The following is a 25704-nucleotide window of genomic DNA, read 5'->3' on the forward strand; positions in this document are numbered from 1 at the left end:
AGGAATAGTCTGTGAGAGCCAGGCAACCAGACATCAAAGGGAAGATGGCAGCCCCTCGATTCAGATAGTCAGAATCCACCTGGCTGTTGAAGACAGTTTCTATGACCTCGGACAACTCCGAGTGCGATGTCATTATTAAGAACTGGTGTAGCCAGGAGATCAATCAAAACCCAAACAATTCCCTTATGTAAAGAAGTCAGGGAGGCAGATCAGTGATTACACAAGCATGTATTCAGAGTGTGAGAAAGAAACTCCAGCAGACATGTGCCAACTCCAGGGGTTCTGCCTAAAACGTCCATCCTAATCAGCTCACATAAACAGTCACTGAAAGTTTTGCTGCCCGGTGACAGTCTCTATGCTCAAATCAGCCCTGCTTGTGCCAGCACTCAGAGAAAGAAACTGACATGTCTGATCTCTAGCATAAGTAAGAAAAGCGAAGTGTATTTCTGTAATCTCTTTGTTACAAGTTCTCCTGCATTAGAGGTGTTTAATGTAACGCGTATGTGCTCATGTAAATCACTATTTGTTTGTCTTATCCACCCTGGGATCATTTGTTTTATGAATATCTGTAAATATTAAATATTATTCTAAAGGTATTTTCTAGTTTGATTTGTGCTAGGGTGACCAGATCTCCCAATTTTAAAAGGACAGTCACGATATTCAGAGCTTTTTTTATGTAGGCATCTATTATCCCCCACACCCTGTCCCAATTTTTCACACTTGCTGTCTGGTTGCCCTAGATCCTGAAGGGAACCTTGGCTATAATCGTCTCCAAAGGGAGCTAGGGGACTGAGTAAGAACACAGTCCCCCTGGGGTTTGCGTGTGTCTAGAGCTCAGGCCTGTAACTGAGTAGCTGATCCATTATATGCAACTGGGCTCAGCTCTCTTGTTCCAGTTCAGGTGCTCCCAGATGGGCCAAATAAGTGGGCAAGGCAGCACCTGTGGCCTATAGGAGACCAGGTGAGAAAGTGACCCAGAGAGGCTAAAACAAAGGGAATGAACTTTACTAGCAGAAAGATTAAAGATGGGTGTATTTATATCTTTATGGAGAACAGGTGCATGCAGTTTTAAATTTTGGGGTATATGATTTGATAATAAACTTACTTGGAAGGGCCACATAGAAAGTATTATAAACAAATGTAAAGATAGGATTAATCTACTTAGAAGTATTGCTGGCAGCAGATAAGAAAGTCCTGATGATGTTAGATAGAGTGTTAATAAGATCAGTCATAGATTATGGGTGTCAAGCATTGAGTTCCACATCTGGATTGGAGCTTAAAAAGTTAGAGTCAGTTCAAGCTCAAGAGCTATGAATTGCAGGTAGTGCATTTCTTACACCTCTGGGTGTAATCTAGGTAGCTTCTGGAGAAATTTAAGAATGAAAATGTCAGATTTGACACTTTGGGCTGAAGTGAAGGGAAATAGTGAAGATAAGAACACTGGACAAATATACAAGGAATCTTGGGAATAAAGCAGACAACATTTCACCCAATCCAATAAACTCCTTCATGCTCCTAGGGTTAAAATGTGGGTAAAAGAGTTAAGTGAAAAGGAAGAACTAGGAGAGATTAAAATCTATGATTGTGGGGCAGTAAATTATATTGGGAAAATTGTCCCTCTGGATGTGGATTTAAATTATATAATAAAATAAAGGGAAAGATAAAGTGTACGAGTGTGAATACAGTAACAGAGCCACCATTGATGATTATATACTGACAGATCTAAAGATGAAAAAACTGGTAGAGTGGAATCAGCCTTTTGTATCCCTGAGATGGGAGTTAAGAAATCTAAAATAATAACTAATTTGGTAACCATTATGACAGCTGGGTTGATGGGAATGATGTTAGCATTAAACTGGATACAAGACTTATGGCCTATTGCAGCTGTTACCTTTTCAGATTCACGGACCAGCCAGACACTTGGACAAGAATTCTCTGTAGTAACTCAGAGACCTCCCCATCTAGTGTTCCATCATTGGCCATTGGAGATATTTGCTGCTAGCACTTGCAGATTGGCTACATGCCATTGAAGGCAATTGTACCATCCCCTCCATAAACTAACTGGCTTTTCCCCACTGATCCCCTTGGAAGGTTGTTCCAGAACTTCACTCGTCTGAGGGTTAGAAACCTTCACCTAATATAAAGCTGTAGTGAGGTGGCCTGGTTCCCTGCCACCCTGGAGGGGGACGAGCCCCTCCGGATGCCAAAGTGGGTGGAGCCAATGGAGCTTGCGCCCACCCCCTAGAGGTCAGGGCGCAGGACAGGAAGTACAAAAGCCCAGCCCCAGAGCTCACTAGCGGCCCGGCCGCCGGAGAAGCCAGATGTCTGTGGCTTAGCTCCCGGTTGGGAGACTCATGCAGTTTGGGGCCGACCCAAGGACTGGCCAGATGCCAACCAGGCCCCAGAGAAGCTGGTAAACCTGCCGCTTGCCGGGTACCCAGAGGAGCCCATGGTGCTTGATTCCTTAGAAGACTCTGTCCAGACACAGGTACCTCCAGAGGGGGAGGTAGGAACTAGCGCGAGGGCAGCCGAACCTAGTCTGGCTGCAGCTCCGCCAGAGCCGACGTCAGTGTGTTGCGGCCAGGATCCCCACTGACACAGCAGCAGGTCCTCTGCTGCTGCTAGGGCCTCAGGCTGGGACGCAGTGGAGTGGGAGGGCCTGCGTCTTCCCCTGCCCCCCCCAACGTTCCACCCAACGTGCGGGTGGCAGTCTCCCCCCACCTCCCAGGTTATTTGTTCAGCCCCTCCCTGAGGGCCTGAGCTCCTGACTGTTTGTCGCCCCGCCCTGACTCAGGGCCTGGGACTGCTAATATTAAACTGTTCGCTCAGCCTGAGCTGCTGGCTGTTTGCTGCACAGACAGGCTAATTCTCCGACTCCCTTTCCAAGAAGGGAATCATGGTGATCAGCTCATAGATAACAGGTGCCTGAGGCACACAGACTACAGCTCCCATGAAGTACTGTGACCGCATTTCTAAATCAAAATATTTCAGTTTTGGCCAAAGTTTTCAAGTATTAAAATTTGTACACAAAAAAATGTCCAGGGAAAATGTAGACTCTTTCCCCCCCCCCCATTTTTCAATGTTTTCCAGGATTGAGGAGACATTTTTAAATGAGCTCTGACAAAAATCTTCTCCAGCAGCAAGTCTAATGTTTTCTTGCTGGCTTTTACCATATAGCAAGGCTATGGATTCAGCTCACAGGTTATTTTACCTCTGTATTTGGCAGTAGTGCAACCGCTGTGACAAGTTGGAGAGGGTTCAGAGAAGAGCCAGGATAATGAACAAAGAATTAGAAAACAACACTTAATAGTTATAGACTAAAGGAACTCAATCTATTTAGCTTAACAAAGAGAAGATTAAAGGGTCACTTGATTACAGTCTATAACTACCTCCATGGGGAGCAAATATTTAATAATGGACTCTTAAATCTAACAGAAAAAGGTATCACATGATCCAAAGGCTAGAAGTTGAAGCTAGACAAATTTGGACTGGAAATAAGGTATACGTTTTTAAAAGTGAGAGTAATTAACCATTGGAACAACTTACCAATGGTCCTGGTGGATTCTCCATCACTGACCATTTTTAAATCATGATTGGATGTTTTTCTAAAAGATATTGTCATGCAGCAGATCAGACTAGATGATCACAATGGTCCCTTTTGGCCATGAAATCTATGAATCTAGAACAGTATTTCTCAAACTGGGGCAACCACTTGTGTGGGAAAAGCCCCTGGTGGCCTGAGCTGGTTTGTTTACCTGTCCCGTCCACAGGTCCGGCCGATCGCGGCTCACACTGGCCACGGTTCCCTGCTCCAGGCCAATGGGAGCTGCTGGAAGCGGTGGCCAGTATGTCCCTCGGCCCACGCCGCTCCCAGCAGCCCCCATTGGCCTGGAGCGGCGAACCGCAACCACTGGGAGCTGCGATTGGCCGGACCTGCAGATGGGGCAGGTAAACAAACTGGCCCGGTCCACCAGGGGCTTTCCCTACACAAGCGGTGGCCCCAGTTTGAGAAACACTGATCTAGAAGTTATGTTTAAATACAGCAAATACAATTTCTTGACACTGAATTTAGATCTAATGCCCACACCGGCTGGATCTTGGTGACTTATCCAAAAAGTAACATGAAAATTCTTCACAGCAAGAAAAACTCTACTCAGTAAGCAAGAGAAGACAGCTCAGATTCACCCTGCTATTCATTACCTGTAACAGTTTCACTTTCTAGGATTTTGCAGATGCTATGATGAAGGTGAAAGTTAGTGTCTCTGACTAACATACCACACTGAAAATGTATATTTAAAATGTACAGTATTTCTCACCTAGCTTTTTATATCTATACATTTAGGGCCAAATTCTGATACACTTATTCAGGCTGAATAGTACCAGATTTTAATAAGATTACTAAAAGACAACAGTACTATTCAGCCTAAGAAAAGGTATCCGAGTTTGGCCATGAGGCTTTTTCTTTTTTAAATGAAAACAACCACACTACTTTTATTTGTACAAATCCCCCTGTCAGACTGAAGCAAAGTTTACACAAATCTTGCTTCCTCTGCTATTTCTAATGAATTTTTCATATTACAGTTTGATGTCAAATTCATCTGTTTTGTCAAAAAATTAGTTAAAAACCTCTCATATAATTGCACTTTGAACGCGTCTCTCACTCAAACAAAATGTTTGCTGTTAGATTAGGATTTTTGGGCCACAAACCCAGTAGCATGAAGAGCCTTGAACTGGCCTTCATTCTGCTATCAGTGCTATCAGGACAGCTTCATACTGCTTCCAGAATGTTTTGAGAACACTGTACACAGAGGGATTGCCGATGGGCTATTTACAGAATGCTATAATGAAAAAACAAACAAAAAAACCAAGGTTCTCCTCAGGTCTTTCTCTTCAAGACTCTTCACAGTCACAATCAATGTACGAGTTCTTAGTGTGTATTGTTAAACTAAAGGTCATCTTTGAGCTGTGCCATGTGAGTTTCACAAAATTGCTGCCTCTTGATCTCTGCATGAGGTGGTGTTTAGAAGAAACTGTTAAGCTAAGCATGCAAATGAAAGACTGTTCAAGAAACAATCTTCGATTTACCATCAAGGATCTACTTCTAGGATAAATTCTGGTGTTCAGTAGAGGCACAGCAGACATATGCCCACTACCCCAAAGAAGGAACATGTTACCTGGCATCAAGGATCATATCTCAATGGACAGAAGAAGAAAGAATGAAAGTCTACTGCCCAGAGCAGGATTTCAGCCATAGATCAACCAAACGCTGACATCTAAACTATATAAATTACTCACATCCTACCATGTAAGGGGTTCCTATTGGAAGTTTGTTATCTGTTAGAAGGACAGCTTCTTAAATTGATCAAAGAAAGAGTTCTTTTTCTAATTACCTGAGAAACATTCTAACAGGAGTTTGTTAAATACAGTCTCCAGAGAAACAGCTGTGTTACCTGTTGTTTTATGGTACAATGCAACACTGTCTGCACCCCTGCCTGCCTTTAGCAATGAGACTGATGTGAGCTTGATTTGAATAAGGGAATGCTACTCATTCAGTTGATCACTGATTTTTTCTTTCCTGAATTTCTTTTTATTATAATGATTTCTTTTTAATTTCAGTCAACTTTGTTCAGATGAGATTCTCATCCACATATATGCTGACCTCATAACTAGAACCAAGCAAAATGGATACTGATTATTTACATGCCAATGCATATCATACAAAATATTACATTTCCCCTCATTGATATCAAACTGACATTATACAACACACAAACGCTGATTTGCCTTAGTCCCAATCCCTTATCTACACCACCCTACTTCCACCGAGAAGGCAGGATTGGATATTTCCTCAAGAAGGGTGGAGACTGAAAGACAGAGACATAGTATCCAGTACCTTGACCAAAATTTTGGCTCATAATTCGTTTTGGTAGTGTGGGAGCACTACTGAATCCATATTTATCTCTGTGGTCCAGAATAAGCTGCAGAAAATGGCCCTGAATATACCTGGCTTGGTAGCTTTGATTGTGTTTTATGCAATAACTTTTGCCATTGGAATTTGGGCTTCTTGGAAAAGCAAAAAGGACCAGAAGAAAGGGAAACCAAGTGAGATGATCATAGTGGGGGGCAGGAACATGAATTTTTTCATTGGATTATTCACTGCAACTGGTAAGTGCTCTTAAGGGAAATTCTTTTATCTTATTAAAACCTTCAGGTTGAGTTTTTCTCATTCGCAACATAAATTTGCTCTTTTAAGTCTGGGATATGGAATTAAAGTTTTATTAGCATTATGGGCCAGATTGTGCCAGCCCTACTCACACTGAGCAGTCCCTAATGCCTTGAGTAGTCCCACTTAAATTAGTGGGACTCCCTGAGAAATATGATACTACTCAAGAGGCTAGAATGTGGTTCTAATTTAGGGCCAGATTCTTCTACCTTCACTCATTTTGAATACCTTACTTGTTATGTAGGATACAGTGCCACTCATCATGAGTAAGTCTATCAGGATCTGCCTATAAAGAAGGATGTGTATATATAGTTCTTTAAGGCATTTTCATACTATGCTTCTGACACTCTATTTCTTCTGTGTTTTCCCATTGTCAGAGATTTGTCCCTCTTACCTGTCATTAGGGGAATGCAGTTCCAAGTGACATTTGTCTGGCCAACAGATTTGCTTGGTTTAAGTCTAAGCTGAAGACTCGCTTTTTTGAATGCAATATGTGCTTGACTGTTGTTTTAAGGGATTTCTTTTCTTAAGCACACATTTACTATTGTAAAGCATCATGATACATGGGAATTATGTTCTATAAATCATTAAGGAACAATAAATTAACGCTATTTGCTCTTGCTATCTGCTCCAGCCAGTGTCTAGCATAAACAAAAATAGAAATAAAAATAAACCTACTCAAATTGCCTAGAAATATTCTGAACCTTAATGAGTTTTCCATGCAAATGTGGCTATTCACTTTTGAATATTGCCTCTCCAGAATTTTACTCAGGCCAGGTCTACACTGCAATGTTTTGTCAGCATAACTATGTCGGACAGGGGTGTAAAAAACCCTCATCCCCCAGCCAACACAACTATGCTGGCAAAACCCCCGGAATAGATTCAGCTATGCTGACACCAGAGTGCCATAGCTAATGTCATCCAGGAAGGTGATGTTACTACCGCAGCAGAAAAACTCCTGTCAGTCTACACTGCATCCTCTGTGTGGGCTTTTGCCAGTATAACTGTACCAGTACAGCTGTATCCACAGAACCTGTGTAGTGTAAACTAGCCTTTAGGGTCAGATTCTGATTATCCTATCCATATTGTGTAGTACCTTATTCCAGAAACAGTGCCATTGGAGTAAACGTGAGTGTGCGTAAACACTCACCAGTGTGAATAGAGGGTTCAGTCTGGCCCTGTATTTTTCAACATGTTTTATGAGAGTAGTATGTCAATATATGTCTCATCACTATTTCCCCCCACCCCTTTTTTTTTCAGCAACATGGGTCGGAGGAGCATATATCAATGGTACAGCTGAAACTGTCTATCTTCCCACAAGAGGACTAGTGTGGGTCCAGGCACCAATAGGATTTGCTTTGTCCCTTGTTATTGGTAAAACAAAAAAAAAGCATATTATAAATCTTTTTTTTTTTAATCCAGTGTTATGGATCTAAAAATTCCGGCCTCTCCCAGTGTTGACTGGGTCTTTTTCCTGCTACCCAGAACACACAGGTTCACAGAGAGACTCTTGAGCTGAAGAAGTATGTAGTTTATTTGCTGATTCAGTGAGTGATCAGTGCACCGGAACAGGGCACAGCACAGGGTTAAATGCAAGCGCATACCCACATTCAGGTGCTCACCTTAAATACATTGTTACAAAATCAGTCATTATAGATATAAACACGTTACTGCCTAACACTAAGATTAGTTTGCTAACTCAGTTGTTTACCTAATGAGGTTGCTGACCAAGATGTTCCCCTGATTGAATCAATGACCAGTTGTTCATTTGATTGACATGCTGGCTCAGCTTTTCACCTGGCTGTTCTACCTCCCTGCCAGGCAAGCAGGCATCTTTTCACATGTCCCAACACCTACAATATACATTTGACATATTACATATTCTACACTCAGGTAACTGTCAAATACTCAGAGCTGTTTAAATTATTCTGAACGAAGTATCAGATAGTGGACATCCAAAAAGTGATATCATTGGCCTTTATTGGACTATTCTGCATACATACAATAAATTCAGGATGAAAATTCAAGGGATTAATAATTGTAGGATCAGGGCCTAAAATGCAGAACTCAATGGGGCTCTGTGCAAGTGCAGAGATTCACCTGCATGAGACAATCTACAGCAAAATAATCTTACTTGTGTGTTTTGCTTGCATGTGATATTTCGTGGATACTGTTTTTCTCCAATATCCTTTTGGCAGTAGGAAAATCAGGCCCTCAGCAGAATGTATTTCTTTCTTTGAAATGTTGGTGGAGCTAAAAAGTATCACCATGATTTCCCCACCAAAATACATTCTCCTAACACCTTTAATCTCAACGCATGTTTGTTACAGAAGACCTAGCCAAGTCCCTTAGTGGACAGTCACCAGTCAGCTGTAATTGTACCTATTTTGGAGCCCATGTGCTTCCAAGCCAGCTGGATCTGGTCAGCATCCAGTCACTGCCTCTAACTCTGGGCCTCTCAGGGTATGTGTACACAGCAATATAAGCCTAAGATTAATGGGACTCAAGTTGACCTGACTCAACCTTGGGCTTGAGCTTTTATAATGCATTTTAACCCTAGGTTAAGGATTTTCTGACCTCTGGTGCGCACACTTGTAACATTGACAGACCCTGGTTGGCCCTTATGGCCCTTAGCTAAGGCTGTAGAGCAGATTCGTTAATCTAAGTGGTCTCGGTGTCACTAGATGGGACAGAACACCACACCCAGGAGGCGTGTGGGTTTCACACACACACACATACACATACACATGCCAGTGTCGACACTCTAGGCCTAGGAATGTGTTACATTGTGAGAAAACTCTACTGCCCATGCTGTTTCCTAACTGTGACCATGTTATTGATGGGACTCAGGTGCCCATAAGGATCACATGAGTACATAAGCTGGATAATTAGCTCCTTTGGTGGCTGTATCAATAGAATGACTGGCGTTTGAAAAAGCTTTATACTGAACTACCATCTAACCAGACAACAAGGTTGTCCACCTCTAGGCTGAGTCACTTTGGCAGGAAAATGCCCATGTGCAGCTATTCTGAGGAGAATTAGCACATCAGGCTCTCGAGCTGTCAAACTATGAAAGTGAAACTTTGCAATTCTTAATTTCTAAAATGGGATGTTCAGTGAAGGTGTTTTTGTTTGGCTGTTTTTTTATTTACTTTTGTCTGTTTGTTTCGAAGTTTGACATAAAAAGCAGGTTTCAGAGGAAAAACACTTCAGGCCAGCTGGCAGCAGAGCAGTGAAGTGCATCCCCAGGGCTTGGGGTACCGTGTACTCCAGCACCTCCCAGGATCCCTTATCCCTGCCCCGACGCACCCTGGGAGGCAGGGATAAGAGATCCCTGGGAGGCTGTGGGGAAGTTTTGGGGCTGGCTCTCACTCACTGCCCTGACAGCACACACTGCCTTGGCACTCTGCACATGCAGCCCCCAGGGGGCCAGAGATCAGAGTGGAGACCATGCAGCAGCCCTGCAGGGAGGGGAAGCGGTCAGGGTAATGGGGGTCATCTGCCCCCAGGCCATGCTGAGCTGGGAGCTCTGCTCTCCCCTCTCCCTGCAAGGCAGTTGCTTGATCCTTGCTCTGCTCTCAAGGGCCCCCGCCTTCCTTAGGGTTGCATGTTCAGTAGACAATGGTTTACCCGCTGATTTGACCTGCTCCATTTGCAAAGGGAGGTGCAGCTTCCATTTGCAATAGAGTGCAACAGATGGCATCACAGATCATCGGCATAGAGAAGACTAAGGAAGTTGCCCCAAGGAACTCTGGGATACATTGGGAGGACTTCCAGGACCCAAGTCAAGCTGGGACCCCGTGCACATAGGAAAGCAATAGGGCTCAAACCTCAGGTCCCAGTGCCACCTTAACATGGGCTCCGACCCTCCAGCCCTGGAGGATCCTGGGATCCTAGGTCCGAGCCCTAGGTTAGCACAATTGGTGTGTGGACGCAAGGGGAGTTAGATTTGAGCCCAGGCTCAAACCTAGGCTTACATTGCTGGGCAGACATACCCTAAGGCTCACTACTGGGTGCAGACCTCTTGTCTGGTCCCCTCTGTGGGTGCTCTGGATTGTAATTTAACTCTTTGGGGACACCTGGCAGGTAAAGTAAGGAACACAGGCTTTGCTCTGGAGTTTTTAAAATCACAGTAACCGTTGCTGACAAAATATACAAGAGTTACAGATCTCTAGGAAAATAACGGGCACCTGAATGCTCTTTTCCCTGTGTCTATGCTCATCCCTTCTTGTGAGTCCCTAGGCCTAGTCTGTGTGTCCAGCAGTTAGGCCCCATGGACCCTTTACCTTCTGCAGTGTCTGTTGTCCAGCAAGAGACTGAGAACCATAAAGGGGAGACTGCAGCGGGTTGTATTGAAAGGTGATCTGTCGGGTTGGAGGGCGGTTACCAGTGGAGTTCCTCAAGGTTCGGTTTTGGGTCCGATCTTATTCAATCTATTTATCACTGACCTTGGAACCAAAAGTAGGAGTGGGCTGATAAAGTTTGCGGATGACACGAAGTTGGGAGGTATTGCCAAATCGGAGAAGGATCGGGATATCCTCCAGGGAGACTTGGATGACCTTGTAAACTGGAGTATTAGTAATAGGATGAAATTCAGTAGTGAGAAGTGTAAGGTTATACATTTAGGGATGACTAACAGGAATTTTAGTTATAAGCTGGGGACGCACCAGTTGGAAGTAACGGAAGAGGAGAAGGACCTCGGAGTCCTGGTTGATCGCAGGATGACTATGAGTCGGCAATGTGATGTGGCCGTTAAAAAAGCTAATGCGGTCTTGGGATGCATTAGGCGAGGTATTTCTAGTAGAGATAAGGAGGTGCTAGTCCCGTTATACAAGGCGTTGGTGAGACCTCATTTGGAGTACTGTGTGCAGTTTTGGTCTCCCATGTTTAAGAAGGATGAATTCAAACTGGAACGGGTACAAAGAAGGGCCACTAGAATGATCCGAGGAATGGAAAGCCTGTCGTATGAAAGGAGACTTGAGGAGCTCGGTTTGTTTTCCTTAACCAAAAGAAGGTTGAGAGGAGATATGATTGCTCTCTTTAAATATATCAGAGGGATAAATACCAGGGAGGGAGAGGAATTATTTCAGCTCAGTACTAATGTGGACACGAGAACAAATGGATATAAATTGGCAGTCGGGAAGTTTAGGCTTGAAATTAGACGAAGGTTTCTAACCATCAGGGGAGTGAAATTCTGGAACAGCCTACCGAGGGAAACAGTGGGGGCGAAGGACCTCTCTGGCTTTAAGATTAAGCTTGATAAGTTTATGGAGGGAATGGTTTGATAGGAGAACGTGATTTAGTCAATAGGTCAATAACGTGCGACCACTGGTAATTAGTACCGAGGATCAATGTTGGGATATTGAAAGTCTTTTTCCTGGGTGTCTGGCTGGAGAGTCTTGCCGCATGCTCGGGGTTCAGCTGATCGCCATATTTGGGGTCGGGAAGGAATTTTCCTCCAGGGTAGATTGGCAGTGGCCCTGGAGGTTTTTCGCCTTCCTCCGCAGCATGGAGCGGGGGTCGCTTGCTGGAGGATTATCTGCTACTTGAAGTCTTTAAATCAGGATTTGGGGACTTCAACAGCTGAGTCAAGGGAGAAAATTATTTCAGGAGTGGGTGGGTCAGCTTTTGTGGCCTGCATCTTGCGGGAGGTCAGACTAGATGATCATAATGGTCCCTTCTGATCTTAAGTTCTATGATTCTATGATTCTATGAACCAAGAGCAGATCTTGCCTTTAAATAAGGTTTCAGTCCCCTTTGTCATGCTATCTACTGACCAGCTTCATCATCTCAGTCAGGTGGTTGAAGTCCTACTCCCCTGGGAGACAAACTGGGAGAACCAGTTTCCTTTAGCCTGGCCACTGGTTTCAGCAAATCCATTGTTCTGACAAGCACCATTGATGACTCTTGTGTTAGCTGCTTCAGGGAAGCACCCTGCATTACAATAAGCTGCCTTGGTCTGTCCTTGGCATCTCTAGGCAGGCACAACTACACACTCCAAATGCAAATCACATTCTTCAAAATGGCAGTTACAATGTCAAGGGCAGGTCACAATTAGATACAGCCATACACCAGCCCATCACATAAAGCTGGAGTAATGGGTGTGCAACAGTGCCATTTGGGGGCAGTTTTCCCTGGAAGTGTATAGTAGGAATTTAGCAGAATCCTACAAGTAGAGACAAGGAAGAGCTGCTCTTACACTGGGAAATATCTGTCCTGTGAAGAGAACTATGAGCATGAGCCAAAGCCCATTGATGTCAATGGAAAGATGCCCATTGATTTCCATTTCAATCAGGCCCTAAAGTAGTAGCCTATGGGCACGGCAACCCTTTCTCATGTGAGTAATCCTTACCAACACAAGAAGCCCCATTCAGAGACTGCAAGTCCAATCCAGCACCCCTTCCTCATGTCAGTAATCCCCAGACAAGCAGTCCTGTAGGCATCAGGATTTGGCACTACATACATTCATCAATTTTAATGGGACTACTTGTTTGAGTTAGGGTTGTTGATATGAGGAAGGAGTGTAGGACTGGGCTCAGTTCATGAGATGCTGACATTAAAAACAAGATAATTTAATTTTGGACGAGGCATAGGGGAGCTGCAGGTTTCACTGTATGTAACTGAGGGCAGCATTTATCTCAGTACGTTGCATGGCATCTAGCATTCACAAAATCAAGGACAAACCTATTGCCTTCTATTGACCAAAGCGGGTAGCATAAGCAGAGGAAGGCTGTGCCTCCCCAAACAGCCTGGCGTGGCCCTGCCCACACTCCGCCCAGAAAGCCCCCTCCTGCTCGCCCTCATCCTTCTCCCTTCACCCCAGCCCAGCTGGTCACTCATCTTCAGGGAAGCATGCTGGGGCTGGGGCTAGGGTTAGGGGGGCCGTGGCCGGGACTTGGGGCGGTTGGGGCCGCCCAGCACTGAGGGGCCCCCGGGCACTTGGGCCACACCGCCTAGTGCTGGGGGGGAAGAATGCCAGAGCTGGGACTGTCCACCCTGTGCTTGGGGGCGCTCAGGGGCTGGGGGAGGGGCTGGCGGCCATGGGGAGGGTGGGGCTCTGGGATCCAGCAGGGCATTGGGCAGGGGCTAGCCTCCCTGAGCCAGAGGGTCACCACCCATGCCAAAGCACATTTTTTTTCAGATAATGTAAGACCCTTTACAGTGAAAACTCTTTAGGGCCTTGCATTGCCTGAAGGAGATGGTTATTGATGAGAAATTCACTTTAAAAAGCTTGGTAAATGTGGATATTTAATTAATTGTGGAGGTGATCAGCTGACGGACATTTTAATGGGGAACATTAGCAAGTTATTGCAATGTGACCAGTGAACATTGACTAATGCTGGCTTTAATACAGATGTCATTTAGAACAAGAGGACAGTTCTGACAATTGCTTAGGAGATTGTATAAAATTCAGTGACAATATTATCTTTTTTGATAGGTGGCCTCTTCTTTGTAAATCCAATGAGATCCAAAAATTATGTGACAATGATGGATCCTCTCCAAGAAACATACGGGAACATGATTGGAAGCCTTCTCTTTATTCCACCATTAATAGGAGAAATATTCTGGTTTGCAGCTATTCTTGCTTCATTAGGTAAATATATTTGCTCTGCTGTTGTATTTGATAGAAAGACGATGTAGCAAAACACAGAGGACGAGGGAAAGACAGCCCTGGATAGCTCTGCTTTCCACCACCTTTTGTGGATTATGTGTTCATCGCTCATTCATGAAAATATATTGTTTATTCCCTTTCCTAATGTTTCTTGTGCATGTTTAAAGTAAAACCGATGGAAATATAAAATTCACATTTCCATAGTATTAGGTAATGCTGTGTATTTATTTATTATCATCTTGATAATATAAACAGGGACTGAAGTGCAGAGAGCAGAAGTGACTTGGCCAAGGTCACAAAATAAATTGGTGGCAGCACAAGAAATAAAACTCCGGAATCGTTGGCTTCTAGCCAGGTGCACTAACCACTAGACTACATTGCCATTGGTATCATTTAACCATTTATTTGTATAATAAGAAACTTGCACATATAAAACCTGTTATGATTGTTCAAAACTGTCTTTGTCTGCAGGGGCAACAATGAGGGTCATTTTGGATATCGAAGGCTATTTGGCCATCATCATATCGGCATGCACTGTTATACTCTACACTTTACTGGGAGGGCTGTACTCAGTTGCATACACAGATGTGATACAGCTGATTTTTATTATGCTCAGCCTGGTAAGTTCAATGCATTTCTGTGTTATCAATTTTCTCAATATTGTATAACTAAAGATGAGAGGGAAAATTCCTCTCGCATTTTCACCAGTCTCAGTCCAAAGTAGGGCCATTGACACTGGTCTCAGACTTTAGGTGTAAAAAGCTCTACTTTAGGTGTAAAAACAAAAAGGCCCCAGGACTACATAAAGCCAGTTTTTCAACTTTTACTTGGGTTGAGTAGCACTTACTCATGGGTGTAGTCTACTGGCTATTCACATGAGTAAATGCTATTCCATTTGAGTAAAGATTGCAGAATCTAGCCCTTAATTATCTTGGCTGGAAATAAACAAAACCCAAGAAGACGGCTATCCAAAAACACCAATTAATTTAAATAAAGCAACCATGCTTTTAACTACACGATGCAAGGCACGAGATGTAATTCTTCCAGTCTACTCTGCATTGATTAGGCCTTACTGGAGTATTGGGTCCAGTTCTGGGTGCCACATTTCAGGAAAGATGTGAACAAATTGGAGAGACTCCAGAAAAGAGCAACAAAAATGATTAAAGGTCTAGAAAACATGACCTCTGGGGGAAGATTGAAAAAATTGGATTTGTTTAGTCTAGAGAAAAGAAGACTGAGAAGGGGACATGGTAACAGTTTTCAAGTACATAAAAGGTTATTACAAGGATGAGGAGGAAATTTATTCTTGTTAACTTCTGAGGATAGAACTAGAAGCAATGGGCTTAAATTGCAGCAAGGGAGGTTTAGGTTGGACATTAAGAAAAACTTCCTGTCAGGGTGGTTAAGCACTGGAATAAATTGCCTAGGGAGGCTGTGAAATCTCCATCATTGGAAGTTTTAAAGAGTAGGTTAGACAAACACCTGTCAGGGATGGTCTAGATCAGTGTTTCCCAAACTTGGGATGCCGCTTGTGTAGGGAAAGCCCCTGGCAGGCCGGGCCGGTTTGTTTACCTGCCCTGTCCGCAGGTCCGGCCAATCGTGGTTCCCACTGGCCCCGGTTCGCTGCTCCAGGCTAATGGGAGCTTCTGGAAGCGATGGTCAGTACATCCCTCGGGCAGTGCTGCTTCCAGCAGCCCCCATTGGCCTGGACTGGCGAACCACGGCCAGTGGGAGGCGCGATTGGACGGACCTGCGGACGCAGCAGGTAAATACACCGGCCTGGCCCGCCAGGGGCTTACACTACCCAAGTGGCATCCCAAGTTTGGGAAACACTGGTCTAGATAATACTTAGTCCTGCCTTAAGTGCAGGGGATGGACTAGAAAACTCTTGAGGTCCCTTCCAGTCCTACACTTCTATGTGACCAGGCAGATGTAGGACTGGGCCCAAGAATGGGGGCAAACAAATGACTCTTTGCACCTCCTTTGTGCCTGGTGCACAGCTGAGAATGTGCTTAATCTCTCTGTGTCTGAGTTTATCCAACATTACAACGGTGATAATAATTCATACATGGTGGCCCTTTCTGATGGACTCTACTTTTCCTGTTGATAACTGAACATTGACATACCACATTCTTGACATACAGGACATGATACATGGAGTGAAGTTTTAACCTTAATGCATTAGTGAATTACACTGGGCTGGCACTAGGGTGACCAGATAGCACATGTGAAAATCAGGACAGGCGGTGAGGGATCATAGGCACTTATATAAGACAAAGCCCCAAATATCGGGACTGTCGCTATAAAATCAAGACTTCAGTCTAGCTGGCACTGAAAGGCCTTGTAGGACAAGAAGGAATTTGAATGAGCTTGATGGAAATGCTTAGGAAAAAGAAGAGGGAATGAGATACAGGAACAGGAATAAAGGGTGGCATGAAATGAGGATGAGCAGGAGGAGGAGACAAAAGGGACAGTTAGGCAGCAGGCTTGGGATGTTTGTAGGAGGCAGGAGTGGGAGAGGAGGAAATTAGAGTAAAGGCAAGGCCAAGAAGCTTGAATAGGATACAGAAGTGAGAGGAAGCTAGTGAAGAGATTCAGTGTTTCCATTTTAATCCCAGTGGATCTGTGTCCCATTTGCCCTGCTCAACTCTGCAACAGAAAACATTTATTACACTGCTGCTCAGGAATCCTACCAAGCCCCTTGGATTGGGCAAGTACAAACAGAATATCTTGGAAGGTGGCTGGATGACTTCTTATTTCTGGTAAGAAATCTTTCTTGGATGGGCTGGTGGGGTGGGTAAATTGGACCGGGTGAATAGTTTAATCATCCATTCCAAAGCCAGTCCACAGAGTTGGCAAAAGACTCATCCCTGAAACAAAGGTCACTGCCCTGCCAAACTTCAACTCTCTGCTCCCAAGCATCAATGCGCTAAGAAAGAGTCACAAAAAAAGACATTTTTCAGTGGCCACATTCTCAGGAAACAGCTAGACCATTCTGGCTAAACTTAAAAAAACAAATCAGCTGGAGGCAAAAATTTCACCCCAAACAGTTAAAGTTTGTTAAAGGTATAAGCAACTTGAAACTAAGCTCTTATAATGATACGGGTCAGGTAACCATGATAACAGAAGGTGCTACTAGCCCTACCAATAAATAAAATAATACTAATAGGCAAGGAATGTTGTCTCACTGCATTAACATTTGAACGTTTCAGGTTCTTGGTAGTATCCCGTGGCAAACTTATTTCCAACGAGTTCTCTCAGCCTCCTCACCAAGACAAGCAAGGCTCATTTCCTATCTGTCTGGATTGGGGAGCTTTTTAATGGCCATCCCCTCCGTGCTCATAGGGGCCGTAGCAGCATCCACAGGTAAAACTAAATCATGTGGCTTTAAGAAATGTACCTTTTTGCTCAAGATTTAAAATCAGTGGCCAAGATTATTAAAATGAGGCCTAAAGATAGGACTCCGCTGTTCTAATTTAGGCACCTAACAAAGCAGCATGGTTTCAATGCTGAGCATCTAGTAGCTCTTACTGACATCAGTGGGAGCTGCTGGACGTTTAGCATCTTTGATACTCAGGCCACTTATTTAGGGGCCCGAATCAGAATGCTGGAGCCTTCCAGCTTCTGATTCAGGTGTTCAAGTACCTAAGATATATTTAAATCTCAGTTGTGGGATCTCCATTAGAGTATCAATGTCTTCCTTATGTTTTATGTTAGGTAAAGAAGGGTGCTGCCACATTTATATTCTGTGCACAGTACAATACATACACTTGAGCGCAAAAAGAAAAAAAAAGACCAATAAAACTTATTTTCCCTCTAGGGTGACCAGACAGCAAGTGTGAAAAATCGGGGGCTGGGGGTAATGGGAGCCTATATAAGAAAAAGACCCAAAAATCAGGACTGTCCCCATAAAGTTGGGCCATCTGGTCACCCTATTTCCCTCACTGCTTTATACTCACGATCTTCACTGAGTTGTGTCGGTATCATTGATCACGTTCAGGGGAGAAAACGCTCAAAGGAATTTAAAGGTTCAGTGATAAAACAAAAAGAAACAAGTCCCTCTCCTTTCCCCTCCAAAAAAAAATCACACCCACCCTAGTTGGAGCAGGATCAAGCTCTTGTGGAGGTAAATAGCTTAGTAAGAGTCAGAAAAGAATTTGATATTTATGAGCTAAAGCCAGGGCCGGCTCTAGGTTTTTTGCCACCCCAAGCAAAAAAATTTTTTGGCTGCTCTCCACCCCAGCCCTGGGCTCCCACTCCCCTCACCACTGCCCCCTCTCCCCCGGCTGCCCCAGCACTGGGCTCCCCCGCACAAGTGACCTCCTTGTTCACCACAGCAATCCCCATTTACACTTGCAGTGGGGATCTAACCGTTTCTCCTATTTTTATTTCACTTTCCTATAAATCTCGCCCCCTCACCCCATCTTTAGTGCTCCAAATGCACATGGAAAGCGTAGGGACTAACCCTCAAACCTTGTACCCAGAAAGGGATGGGGATCTAGTAAAGAGGGTTCAGGCAGAGGAGCGGGTGGGGGGGGGCTCTACACTGGCAGAGAAGTGGGGTGTGATGTACTCGCGGAGGAAGGTGGGGGAGGAGGGGGGTATCAGGAGGCTTGCGAGAGAAGAGGTGCAGGGGAAGGGGGAGGTGCGGGAGGAGACGGCTAGGGGAGGCTACAAGGGGAGAGGTTCGGGTGAAGGGAGGGTACAAGGGGAAGGGGTTCAGGGAAGGAGCGATGGGGGAAGTTACAAGGGAAGAGGCTGCGAGAGGGATGTGGGGGTGCAAGGGCTGAGAGGGGCAGGCGCTGACAGCTGCTTCCCCAGCCCCGTGCAGGCAGAGCCGAGAGGAGGGACACTGACCCCCAGGTGCCCGAGCTGCGGGGTCCCCAGGCAGTGCAGTATCCCTGGCTACCCCGCTCGGAGCCGGGCTCTGCCTCTCCCCACCCAGGGCAGGCAGCGCGGGACTGAGGCGGGAGAGGTGCGCAGCGAGCTGGGTCCAGGGGCAGGAGGGGGCAGCTCCCTGGCAGCTCCCTGGCAGCTCGGGCTGCCCAGCCACTCGCCCCGTCAGCGGGCAAGCCGGGATCTGTGCCCCCTGCCCAGCCCGGTGGGGAGGAGACCAACTGAGATCTGTGGGTGGAGCGGGGGATCCAGGGAGATACTCTGACTCGCCGCTACTCCAGCAGCAGCTCTGGCTCCATCCGATCCGCCGCCATCAGGGCTACTTTGGGAACAGCTCTCCGCTTGGTTTGGCATGCCTGGCTCGGTCCTTCCCGGATTTATTCCCGAGTGCAGAGGAGGGGAGGAGGAGGAGGCAGCAGGCATGGGACTGTTGGAGGGGGGTGAGTTGTGGGAAGCAGCAGAGGCTGGGAGATTTCTCCTTTGCTTCTCTGCTAGGAGCAAGAAGAAAAGGGAGCTGGGGAAAGTCACAGCGGGGGAGGGTGTTGGACAAGTCTCAGTGAGCCCTATGGGGAGCCACTTTCCATACATGGAATAGGAGGATCTCCCAAAGTCAGCATCTGATCTCCTGAGCTTGGGGTGGGGGGGGGTGGGGTGGGGTGGGGGGCAGATGGTGCCTCGCTCCAGCCCGCAGCCAGCCACATGCTAGAAAGCCCTGCACAAGGCAGCCTCATAGGCCAGGCTCCGAACCGGTCCGGGTTTGCTCCGCAACACACTTTGTGTTTTGTTTTATTGACTGGTTCTGTGCTGGAGCCAAGGCAGCCTGGGAACTGGCGCGAGACTCCGGCTCGCCGCCTGGTTCAAAAGCCTCTCCGGGCTTGTCACTAGCGGGCCCCTGGGCATGAGCGGCTGGATCTCTGCACCTCCCAGGCGGCCCCCTGGGCATGGGTGGCTGGGTCTCTGCATCTCCCAGGCGGCCCCCTGGACATGTGTGGCTGGGTCTCTGCACCTCTCGGGAGGCCCCCTGGGTCTGATTCTCCCAGGCAGCCCCTGGAGCTGAGCCTGGGCTGTGGCGGCGAGAGGGGCTCCCTGAGTGTGTGAGGAGCCAGGGAGGGAGGGAAGCGGGGCCCGGGATGCAGGGAGGGAGGAGGGGTCCTGCTGCCGCTGCTGCTCCGAATCTGCCCAGGGTGGCGCCGCGTTTCCCCGCTGGAGTGGGCCATGCAGGGCGCTGCCAGGCTGGGCAGGAGGCGCAGATCCTGGCTTGCGCGCTGACAGGGCGAGTGGCTCTGGCCAGGGCTGGCTCCGGCTTTTTGCCACCACAACCAAAAAAAAAAAAAAAAGGGCGGGGGGAGGGGGCACGAAGAGCCGCTCCTTTGAAAGTGCCGCCCCAAGCACATGCTTGGAGGGCTGATGCCTAGAGCCGGCCCTGGCTAAAGCCATCAGAGAAATCAGTGCAAAGACCCCCATGTCTGAGCAATCAAGGTCTGGAGAGCGGACAGACTTCTCAGTTCCCCATTCCCAGAAGCAGCAGAGGGGACACTCCTGCAGGCACATTGTGCACTCCCCATTGTGCACTGGACCAATCATCCCTCCAACTGGTTGACTCGGTTCACTGCCAGTTTACCCAGCAGTATTGAACCATTGTGCCCCTTACTTGATGCATAAACTAGTGTTAGGATTTGGCATTAACAACATATACATGTTTTCTAGCTAGGTTTCCAAGGACTTTCAGTTCTCATGCTTCAGGACATAAGAACATAAGAATGGCCCTACTGGATCAGACCAAAGGTCCATCTAGCCTAGTAGCCTGTCTTCTGACAGTGGCCAGTGCCGCCAGGTGACCCAGAGGGAATGAACAGAACAGATAGCCATCAAGTGATCCATCCTCTGTCGCTCATTCCCAGCTTCTGGCAAACAGAGGCTAGGGACACCATCCCTTCCCATCCTGGCTAATAGTTTATCTAATTTATCTAGTTCTTTTTTGAACCCTGTTATGGTCTTGGCCATCACAACATTCTCTGGCAAGGAGTTCCACAGGTTGACTGGGCGTTTTGTGAAGAAATACTTCCTTTTGTTTTAAACCTGCAGCCTATTAATTTCATTTGGTGACCCCTAATTCTTCTGTTATGAGAAGTAGTAACCAACACTTCCTTACTTACTTTCTCTACCTCAATCATATCCCCCCTTAGCCATCTCTTTTCCAAGCTGAAAAGTCCCAGTCTTATTAATCTCGCCTCATATACTGATACATGATCACTGATACACATACATTGCTCACCAGCTGGAGTCAGGAAACAACCTAATCTAAGTACTAGAACACAGGTTTTATCTGCGCAAGGATGGCTCTTTGTAGAAATACAGCTCTGAAGGCAACAAAAGCATGAATTAAATATTTAATTCTTCACCTCCTTTTATTGTTCTGTGTTCAAGACTGGAACCAGACGAGCTATGGTCTTCCAACACCAGTGGCGAGAGGAGAGTCAGCCATGATACTGCCATTAGTGCTGCATTATCTCTGTCCAACCTACATTTCCATTGGCGGCTTGGGAGCGATCGCTGCTGCCGTCATGTCTTCCGCAGATTCAGCCCTTCTTTCTGCCAGCTCTATGTTTGCACACAATATCTACAGAAAAATTCTTAGGAAACAGGTGACAGATTCATCACTAGTATTTGCAGCAGGGAGAAACTGCTGAAAATCTTTTCAAAATGTTTGCCATCATTTCACGTGTCTGATTTCAGATTCCCAAAATTTCAACTGTTTGTCAAATGTAGGGAGACAGGAGTTTTCACATGACATTTGTTCTCCCCAGTACAGCACTGCTCTCTGCTGGAAGCCCGGAGACCCCAGACTTGAATACTTGTCTGTCATGACTGGGATATGTGACCTTGTCCAAGTCATTTAGGCCCAGATTCTTAAAGGTATTTAGTCAATTGCTGTACTCAGCATTGTAAGGCCCAACTGATTTAGGAGCCTAAACTAATTTTCAAAAGTGATTTAGGCCCTTAAGTGTCTAAATCCCATTGGCTGTCAATGGTATTTTGGCTCCTAATTGCTGAAATCCTGTTGGAAAATCAGATTTGGTTAGGTACTGCAACAATGAGCACAGCAATGCCCAGTGCTTAATTTGTAAAGAAAGAGGTGCCAGGGTTCAAGCAATTAGGTGACGGGTCTCAAGCAATTATTTTACATTCATAACTGATGCAGGAAGCCCAGAGGTGCTGGGGCTATGAACTGCCAAGCCTAGAGATCTGGCACAAATTAAGTACTGGCAATGCCTAAAAACCATTAAAAATCTGTGCTATGCCCTCTGGGAGCCTTGTTCGCCCATCTTTTAAAATGGGGGTAAGAACATTTAAGTAGAAGTGTTGTGAAACATAAATGTAACTGTGGTTAGAGGTCACAAATTATGTTGTAACAAGGATGAAATTCATAGAACACACCTCTATATCTCACAACAACAGGGACTGATTAATGCTTTAACAGACTGTATGTTATTGATACAACACAGAGAGACTGATCCCGCTCGGGAGTTTCACTATAGACTTCAATGGGGATAGCATCAAGTCCGTAAAGGTATATAAGTCAGAGGTGGTCCAGGAGCTACTGATTCCCATTCCTGTGGTCAGCTGGCTAGCCCATGCTGCCAAAGTCAAACTGGGTTTTGCAAAAACACCAGAAGTTTGCAGAAGTTCTGTAAACTCAAAATGGCAAATGTTTTGATTATGGGTACGTCTTCACCGAAATTAGACACCCGCAGCTGGCCCACACCAGCCAACTGTGGCTTATGGGGCCCGGGCTGCTGGGCTGTTCTATTGCTGTGTAGACTTTCAGGCTTGGGTTGGAGCCTGGGTTCTAGGACCCTGTGGGGTAGGAGGATCCCAGAGCTCAGGCTCCAGGCCGAGCCTGGAAGTCTACACAACAATGAAACAGCCCCACAGCCTGAGCCCCATGAGCTTGAGTCAGCAGGCACGGGCCAACCACGGATTTTCCTTTGCTGTGTAGACATACTCTATGTTGCTCAGCTCCAGTATTTGATAGTGAGTTCTTACTATTTATTTTACTATGTACTTTTCTATTATTCTTAGCTACTCTAATTCCAAAGATGTCTTTCAAAATGAACATGGCCCCGAGGTCTGTAGAGTTTTTCTAATTCAGATCCAGCCCAGGTTAGTAATGCTTACAGATAGACTTCAGCTGAAGAATTTAGTTCTGGATCCAGATTTTGAACACACCTACGTGTAGAGGTATTTGGATCTAGAATTTTGGTTTGGCCCATCAGAAGTTATTTGTAAAATTTGGATCTGGATATTATTTATATGATCACTGTAAACTTGAGATTGGATTCAGGGTGAGATTAAAAAATAAACCAATGATGATTTCTACAACAATTCTCCCTTATTTTACAGGCTACGGAGAAAGAAGTTGTCTGTATAATGAGGGTCTCCATGGTGGTTTTTGGGACAGCAGCTGCAGGCCTGGCTTTTTACTCCCATTCTATTTATGATCTGTGGTTCCTGAGTGGCGAGCTGGTGTACGCTCTTCTCTTTCCCCAGCTCTTCTGCGTCCTCTTCATTCCCAACACCAACACATATGGCTCAGCTGCTGGATTCCTCTTCGGGTTCCTGTTAAGGCTGCTGGCAGGGGAGCCTTCCCTGAAAATCCCCCCTGTAATCCACTACCCAGGCTGCTCCCTTGTGGATGGGGTCTACATTCAGCTGTTCCCTTTTAAAACCTTCACCATGCTTCTCACTTTGGGGACTATCGTCGCTGTTTCATACCTGGTGGCGTTTTTGTTTAAGAGAAACATCCTCCCTCGCAGATGGGATGTTTGCAGTGTAATAGAAGATATAGTGCATTCACCCACCCGAGAATCATGATTAAATGCAGGGCATCACTGAGCATTCTGCAGTTAAGTTACCAGCTCGATGACATTTATTTTCCAGTCTTCTCTCACCAATTGTGAATTATTTGGTAGATTCATAAAGAGAACAAGAATTCCATTTGCACTATGAAAAGGAATGAAGTCAGAATATGCAATGATTTAAGGGCCTCTGATGAAGGAACCTGATCCTGCAGTGGTTAGAATTGTTAATATAATGAAATAACTCAATGCTTCTGTGTGTTCTTGGTACCAGGAGCTCGAATTACATTACCTTCTTTTTGGGTAATATGTCTGTATCTATGTACAGCAACTGAGATTTACAAAGCAACTGAGAGGGTTACAAAGTGAGTTGCCACAGATGTGAACTTCGTGCATGACACCTCCACATCGCACAACAAAGGGGACTGATTGATGCTTTAATAAATTTTATTCATAAGACACACACAGGCTGATCCTGCTCCCATTGCAGCAAATGGGAGTTTTACTACAGACTTCAATGGGGATAGCATCAGGCCTATGAAAGTATATAGACAAGTATGTTACATTTTGAATTTGATATAGTCCCCGGTGAAATGGCAAAGCCATCTGTTAAGGGACAGATCAGATGTGGAAAAAAATAAGTCACCCACTACTTTTACAATGCATAAATTATACAATGGACCAACCAGGCTATTGAAATCAATACTTTACATTAGCTATACTGAATTTTACAGAGGTATGGCCTAGTCACAGTTTAGACAAAAGTCTGGGAGCCAGAAATTCCTGAGTTCTATATATACATTTGCCAATGACTCCCTCTTGTGGTCTTGGTGAAGTCATTTAAACTATGCTCCCCGGTTTTATTATCTGCAAAATGGGGATAATGGCCCCAATTCAGAATCTCACTTAATCATATGCTTACCTGTAAGCAACTGAGCAAACGTATCTCTGTTTAACAAAGCATTTAAGCACATGCTTAAAGTTAAACATGTGAGCAGTCCCTTTGACTTCAGATTTTGAACATGCTGAAGTGCTTTGCTGAACGAGGAACGACAACACTTCTCTATATCACATGAGGCGGTGATGATTAATTAGCTAAGGTTTGTAAAGAGGTTTGAAGATGAAAAGTTTTAAGTAAGGATCCACCAACTCCAGCTTTCACTGAAGTCATTCAAAACGTCCAGTGATTTGAGTGTGAGCAAGATTGTGTTTGTACACTGATTTGAACATAGAAGACACTATACGTGGATACTTACCATTAAATCTCAGTTGCTGTACATAGATACAGACATATTACCCAAAAAGAAGGTAATGTAATTGACACAAACAATCTCAATCCTTAGCCTTACTGCTGAGCCTGCTAACCATGCGGGTGGCTAACATGGACAGTGGTCAACTAGGATCTTTATTTAGACCAACTTTTTGTGTATAGATTCTCTGAACATCAGTCAGATAAGGATTCTTCATCATTACTAAGGCCCTACCAAATTCAGGTCCATTTTGGTCAATTTCAAAGCCAAAGGACTTTTAAAAATAGTAAATTTCATGATTTCAGCTATTTAAATCTGAAATTTCACAGTGTTGTAATTGTAGGGGTCCTGAACCAAAAAGGAGTCGTGGGAGGGTCACAAGGTTATTGTAGGGGGTTTGAGGTACTGCTACCCTAACTTCTGTACTGCTGCTGCTGGCAGTGGCTGCCTTCAGTGCTGGGCAGCTGGAGAGTGGCAGCTGCTGGCCGGGAGCCCAGATCTGAAGGCAAAGACACCACCAGCAGCAGCGCAGAAGTAAGGATGGCCTGGTATGGTATTGCCACCCTTACGTCTGTGCTGCTACCTGAAGACCAGGGCCCTCAGTCAGCAGCCACCACCCTCCAGCCGCCCAGCTCTGAAGGCAGCAGTGCAGAAGTAGGGGTGGCATGGTATGGTATTGCCACCCTTATTTCTGCATTGCTGCTGGTGGGGCACTGCCTTCAGAGCTGGGCACCTAGCCAACAGCTGCAGTTCTTTGGCCATCCAGCTCTGAAGGCATCACAGAAGTAAGGGTGGTAATACTGCAAACCCCCGCCCCTAAAATAAACTTGTGACCCCCCCCCTGCAACTCCCTTTTGGGTCAGG

General features: G+C 45.6%; 1 protein-coding gene across 1 annotated transcript; it reads left to right on the plus strand.

The window, feature by feature from the left end:
- Positions 1–5987: 5987 nt before the first annotated feature.
- Positions 5988–23606, plus strand: LOC123361818 (high-affinity choline transporter 1-like). The gene is made up of 8 exons (XM_045001975.1): positions 5988–6165; positions 7484–7597; positions 13662–13817; positions 14307–14455; positions 16454–16597; positions 17048–17201; positions 21159–21376; positions 23136–23606. Exons 1-8 carry the CDS (start codon positions 5988–5990, stop codon positions 23604–23606), a joined length of 1584 nt encoding a protein of 527 aa, XP_044857910.1.
- Positions 23607–25704: the final 2098 nt, after the last annotated feature.

Source organism: Mauremys mutica, chromosome 1, assembly GCF_020497125.1.
Source record: "Mauremys mutica isolate MM-2020 ecotype Southern chromosome 1, ASM2049712v1, whole genome shotgun sequence".
NCBI classification, from domain to species: domain Eukaryota; kingdom Metazoa; phylum Chordata; order Testudines; family Geoemydidae; genus Mauremys; species Mauremys mutica.

Bases quoted from the DNA above. Each gene is read 5' to 3' on its own strand.
- LOC123361818 (XM_045001975.1), top strand. From the start codon at position 5,988: ATGGCCCTGAATATACCTGGCTTGGTAGCTTTGATTGTGTTTTATGCA. The intron at 7,598-13,661 runs GTAAAACAAAAA...CTTTTTTGATAG, and splicing joins TGCTTTGTCCCTTGTTATTG to GTGGCCTCTTCTTTGTAAAT. The intron at 14,456-16,453 runs GTAAGTTCAATG...TTTTAATCCCAG, and splicing joins TTTTTATTATGCTCAGCCTG to TGGATCTGTGTCCCATTTGC.